The 6,277-nt window shown below is 54.1% G+C and overlaps 1 protein-coding gene across 1 annotated transcript; it reads right to left on the bottom strand.

The window, feature by feature from the left end:
* Positions 1-264: 264 nt before the first annotated feature.
* LOC147983642 (uncharacterized) lies at positions 265-2,873 on the bottom strand. The gene is made up of 5 exons (XM_087539570.1): positions 2,497-2,873; positions 2,337-2,407; positions 1,892-2,259; positions 958-1,446; positions 265-867 (listed from the first exon to the last, which is right to left on the bottom strand). Exons 1-4 carry the CDS (start codon positions 2,850-2,852, stop codon positions 1,246-1,248), a joined length of 996 nt encoding a protein of 331 aa, XP_087395696.1. The 5' UTR covers positions 2,853-2,873; the 3' UTR covers positions 265-867; positions 958-1,245.
* Between the last annotated feature and the right edge of the window lie 3,404 nt (positions 2,874-6,277).

The following is a 6,277-nucleotide window of genomic DNA, read 5'->3' as shown; positions in this document are numbered from 1 at the left end:
CCCACTCGGGGGCTTAGCTGCAGCCCAGTGCTCGCCTAAGTGTTTAAAAATCCTACCGAGTGGAGAACAAACCTCCCACTCGGGGGCTTAGCTGCAGCCCAGTGCTCGCCTAAGTACAGGACACAACCCAATCCGCAAGGACGACAAGGCGCAAGTCGACTGCTACCTTCTCCTTCGGAGTTGCGCCGCAAATACAAGGTTATTCCGAGTGAAGATCAAGTTCCACTCGACAAATCAAACCATGAAGATATTCAACGAGAAATCAAGTTCGGATAAAGCCTAAAGGTCCCAGACCTCAGATCAAAGTACTCGAGCCCTCGGCTCGACAGAGTTTAACGGTTACAAATCCACTCGGCATTCCGAGGCAAATTTAAAGTGAAGCATAAAAGTTTTTCATTCCTCAGGTGGAGGACTGGAAGGGGCGATGAACTCGTCCAAGTCGATCCCGTCGGCAATACGGGTGGCAGTGGCAATGAAAGTCTCCATGAAGTCTTGAAAGCTGTGCTTCCTGGTATTGGCAACTTGGATGGCGGCCAGCTTTTCTTCTCGCGCCTCCTTACAATGGACGCGGACCAGAGACAGAGCGACATCAGCACCACATCTAGCAGAAGATTTCTTCCATTCCGCCACTCGACCTGGGACTTCATTAAGTCGAGCCATCAGGGACTCGAGGTCGTTCTGAAGCGTCATCCCAGGCCAGAGTGATGTGTCGATCCGCGACATCGCAACTTTCAGCCAAGCCAGATAGTCAACGACGCTGGCAGTACGAGACTCCAGACGGAGCACGTTCATTGCAGCCTCGTCCTTCACAAGAGAGTTAGCAGGGTCCAAGCCTGGCTCCACTCGACTGGTCCCCTCTTCAAAGTTCTGACAGAATTCCGCAAACATGATTCAAGAGTAAGACAGTGGCCCTACACAGGCTTGGTAACTGCAAGACAGTCGGGGCAGAGTAATTACCTTCGAGCATGACGAACAGCTTCTTGGCGAGTCCACCTAGATAAGCCTCCAGATCGTTCCTATTCCCCGCCAGCTCACCCGCCTTGTCATGCAGAGCCACGTTGTCGTTCTTTAGTCGGCTGACCTCTTGATTGGCTACCTCGAGAGCAGCTTTCAGTCTGGAGTTCTCCTGCTCAAGAGTTCCGACCGAAGCCATTTTCTCTTCAGCAGGCCTCATTTTGTCCAAGACCTCCTTCTGTGCCTCTGCAAGATCTTGATCCTTCTTCTTCAGAGCTTCCTCCAGTTTATCTACGGCACGTCGAGTGAAGCCAACATCAAGAATGGACAAAAAAGAAAAGTCACTCTCCAAGAATGGAGAACCTCACCAGCCATACCTTTGGCTTCTTCTTGCACCTTCTTCAAGTTCTCTTGAGCAAGCTTCAAGTTAAGGTTGAGCTGGATCTGCTGATTCTCCAACTCAGTATAGCGAGCTTCAAGTTCGCAGGATTTCTGTAAAAAGAAAAATCAGTCGACAGACGTCCAAGATAAGTTGCTTCCGAGTAACTAAGAGACAATGATGACGTTTCTAAGACCACAGCCAAATCAAAAACATTCGACAGTAGTCTCGGGGACTACACCCAGTGGGTGCACTCAGCGTGCCCCCACTGGAAAAAAAAGTCGACTGCCCGCAGTCGACCGGATACAGTTCCATTCGACATGGCCTGACCAGACCGAGTGAAGAAATACAGCTACAGCAACACAATGTAAAGACTACAGCCGACTGCCAACAGTCCACCGTAGTCTCGGGGACTACACCCAGTGGGTGCACTTAGCGTGCCCCCACTCGTCCAAAGAATTGGCAGACACACCCAGTGGGTGTACAGATACAAAGATCTTCGGAAAAGAGATTCTTCAAACAGCATATCGTAACAGACCAAGTGTTGAGTCGACTGACCTGGACGTTACTCTGAAGAGCCGAACTCGCGTCATAAGCTGCTTGGCTGGCCTCCCGAGCCACCTTCACTTGCTCCATCATGATCCCCGCCTGGCGTATAGCCTCTTTTGTAGCAGCCGCTTGGTCCTCAAGGACGGGGTACGTGGCAAAAAGCGAAGGCGGATCCGCAGTCAACGTCGAGGGCCGCACGCTCGTCAGAGGAATGGCGAAAGTCACGGAAGCCCGAGTGCTGTCACCACCATCCCGAGCTACGGCCTTAGACGCCAGAGCAGATTGGGGGGTCTTGTCAGCCGACTCCCTCCTATTCCTCCTCACTCTCAGCGGTTCGTTGTCGTCGTCATCCGGGAGGTCGATAACATGAGGAGGAGCTACAAGGAAAAAATTCAATCGACCAGAGTTGCAATAAATGTCCAGTCGACTCAAAGCAGAACATCAGTAATCGTACCAGGGTTGGAGGTAACAGCATCCTCCATCTCTTGGTCGTCGTCCTTGGCGGAGATCTCAGAAGTAGCAGCGCTGCAAATCTCGAAAGTCAGTCAGTTGGCTCAATGAATCGACCAAGGATCTATCCACGGTCGGCAAAGGAAAACAAGTTTTATTATTACCCAGAAATGGTAGGGACAGCCATCTTCATCTTGGGCAGAGCCTTGGGCGGCTTGGACGGCGTCGCACGTGGGTGCTTGGGAGCCTTTCCAGTCGGCGTAGGAGAAGAGGTCCGAGGGCGTTTCGACGACTGCCCAACAGGAGCAGTCGCCTTGCCACGTTCCCGCGCTGGATCGTGTGTGAGCTTGGATCGCCTCTCCGGGCGGGGGGGGGGGGGGTTCAACCTCCTCCTCCTCCTCTTCGTTGGAGTCGACGTCGTCGTCTCCCTCTCCTTCACCGTCAGACTCCCACTCGCCTTGATCGCCTCCGCTCTCACCTCTGCTCGCCTCCCCTTCCTCGATCGGCTCCTGTGCCCCATTGGGCGTCGAGTACATCTCAGTAGTCGCCTGGAAAACAACAGACAAGAAAAAGGTCAATCGACCAACTCAAAGAAGACCAATGAAGAAAACAAGATCTTAGTCGGGAGCATAAAGACATACCTGGTCCACGTCATACGAGTTATCGAGTGGAATTACCCTCCTGGCTCCTCGGGGGTTGTCTTTGTTCCCCCTGATGCTCGAAAGCCACCCCTCCAGCATCTCGTCAGTGACCTCCTCCGGGTGGATCCGAGTGGTGTCATCGAGACCCGAGTACAGCCACATCGGGTCGTCACGAGCCTGGAGCGGTTGGATGCGCCTCCGGAGGAAGACCTCCAGCAAGCCCATACCAGTCACGCCCTCACGGACAAGCTCAACCACTCGACCAGCCAGCACTTTGACTTGGGCCTTTTCCTCCGGCGTCACTTTCAGAGAAGCTGGTTTTTCAGCTCGGTCGAGAGAGAAAGGGGGAAGACCAATCGACTGTCCTGGGGTCGCCTGGTCTTGACAGTAAAACCAGGTCGCCTGCCAACCGCGGACCGACTCCGGAAAAGTGATAGATGGAAAACAACTCTTTCCCCTCGTCTGGATCGCCAGGCCCCCGCACAGCTGGATCACATGCGTCCTTTCATCACTCGACTTGGCCTTCTTGACCGATTGAGAACGGCAGGTAAAGATGTGCTTAAAGAGTCCCCGATGGGGGCGGCAACCCAAGAAACCCTCACACATGGAAATGAAAGCAGCAAGATATACGATGGAGTTGGGAGTGAAGTGGTGGAGCTGCGCTCCGAAGAAGTTCAGAAAGCTCCGGAAAAAGGATGGGGCGGCAGAGAAAACCCGCGGTCGATATGGGTGGCTAGGAGTACACACTCACCATCGCGAGGTTGGGGTTCGATCTCTCTCCTCGGGAGACGCGCAGCTTCGTGGGGAATGACTCCCCCCTTGACCATGTCGTCGAGATCTTCTTGCTGGATCACCGATGGCATCCAGTCGCCCTGGATCCAGCCTCGGGGCAGAGCAGACCTTGAGGAAGATCCGCCCCGAGCACACCTCTTCCCTTTCCCCTGTGCCGCCGCCTTCTTCGCGCGCTCCAGAGCGGATGTCTTGTCCTTCGCCATCGTCGCCGGCAAATCTCGCACGTGCCTGCGGCGCTAGGGTGAGAGCGGAGGTGGCGGAGGAACTTGCGAAGGGAGAGAGGAAGAAGAGAGCAAACTGTTTGGAAACCCCAAGCCGGCAACTTATAAGGGGCCGCTCCCGAGTGGCTGACTGGTAGGCCCAGGCTATCCAGTCAAATCCCGCAGCAGACGCGCGTGTAGTACGTGGAGAAAAAGGTGGTGCGGAAATCGAGGAGCTTCCGCTTTATTGCTTCTGATTACTGCGGCCGCTCCCATCCCGCGCGCTTCCCGAAATCCGAATCCCGCGACATCCGCGGGCTGCAGAACAACTTGTCAAAACAGAAGACCCCGCTTGCGCCGACGCTCGGTATGTCACAAGTAAAGAAATTCACTCGACGAAAGGCCTGGAATGGATCAAGGCGACTGAAAGAGGTTGATGACGTCATCCGTGACGATTGACCCAAAACGAGGCACTCATGTAGCCCAAAGAACCAGTCGGAAAGATCTCCAACTCTTTCCCCACTCTAACCTCGATCCATTCGGGGGCTAATGATGAAGACATGTACCTAGGGTAGGGGCACGGACCTGTCCAAAGAGCCCTACCCAAGGACATCCCTAGAAGAAGTCACCTTTCAATCGACTTGAAGGTATCCCACTCGACTGGTTCAAGACACTCGACCAAGAAGCTATCACTCGACCATGAAGCTAACCACTCGACTGCTAGGAGACCTAAAGTCACTCCACAGACAAACGGTCAGCTATTAAGTAGTCTTTATGGTCATTATAGCACTTTATTAGGGGCGTTACCAGTAACGCCCAACCTTAAATGTACCTTAAACCCTGCATTACTGAGGGCAGGAGAGGGCGGGCGAACTCTATATAAGCCACCCCCCTCCTCAGTATGAGGGGTTCGCACCCCTGTTATTCACACACGCATAATTCAATTGACCGCCTCCGGGCACCGAGATGTAGGGCTGTTACTTCCTCCGAGAAGGGCCTGAACTCGTAATCCTCGTGTGCTTACAACTCCTCCATAGCTAAGATCTAGCCTCTCCATACACACCCCCCTACATCACTGTCAGAGTTAGAACCACGACATCTCCCTCCTACAATATGCGGATGATACCATTATAATGGTTGAGGGATCCGCACTAGATATTACTAACCTGAAGTTCCTCCTCCTGTGCTTCCAACAAATGTCAGGCCTAACCATTAACTTCGACAAGAGCGAAGTGATGATCCTCGGGCTCCCCGTGGAGGAAGCACAGGACATCGCTAACCGACTAAACTGTCGGCTGGGTTCTTTCCCCACGACCTATCTGGGGATCCCCATTAGTGATTCGCGCCTCACCGTGGCTGATCTTCGCCCCACGGTGACCCGTATGCAACACCGCGTTGAGCCTTGGAAAGGACGCTGGCTATCTAAGGCGGCACGTGTGATACTTATCAACTCTTCGCTTGCTAGCCTCCTTTGGTTTCTCATGAGCTTCTATAGCCTCCATAAAACCCTGCACCAGGAGATTGCCAAATACCAATCCAGATTCTATTGGGCCGACGATGGGGATAAGCAGAAGTACCACATGGTCAGCTGGCCAGATATATGCAAACCCAAGGACCAGGGTGGTCTTGGGATTTTTTTCCTCCCGGCGCATGAACATTGCCCTCCTGACACGTTGGCTCTGGCGCATTGCCAATGGAGATGGAGGTCTCTGGCTTACGATAATCCAGAACAAGTACCTGCGTGGACAACCTCTCGCATTTTGTCAGCGCTCTGGCGGCTCCCAGTTTTGGCAAGCCGTCGTCCAGCTGCTGCCTATTTTGCGCATTGGCACTTCCATCTCGGTGGGTACTGGGTCCTCGACCCTGTTCTGGCTTGATAGATGGCTGGGAGACACCCCCCTAGCTGCCCGATTTCCAGTCCTCTTTGACATTGTTGTAGACCCTCGGGTCTCTGTCGAGACGGCCCTTATTGACTTAGGGCGCCACGCTTTCCGCCGCCCCTTCGGCCCCCTTGAGATTGCGGCATGGGATGCCCTACTCCAGGACATCGCCCTCCTGCCGATTGACGTTACCGACTCTCCGGATGCCATATCCTGGCGACTGGAACCCTCTGGCCGCTTCTCCACAAGATCCCTATACGCGGCTATCGCTCCATCGACAGCCCCCGAGCCCTTCAGTTTGATTTGGGACATCCGCCTGCCCCTGAAAATCAGGTTTTTCCTGTGGCAATGGATCCGCGGCCGCCTCCCGTCCGGCGTGGAGGTCCTTAAACGCCATGGATGTGGGGATGGGATGTGCCCCATGTGCGGCAC

The sequence above is a fragment of the Triticum urartu genome, chromosome 2A, assembly GCF_056163025.1.
Source record: "Triticum urartu cultivar PI428250 chromosome 2A, HENAU_Tu73, whole genome shotgun sequence".
In the NCBI taxonomy this organism is placed as follows: Eukaryota; Viridiplantae; Streptophyta; class Magnoliopsida; order Poales; family Poaceae; genus Triticum; species Triticum urartu.
This window is presented reverse-complemented; position numbering and strand designations above follow the sequence as displayed.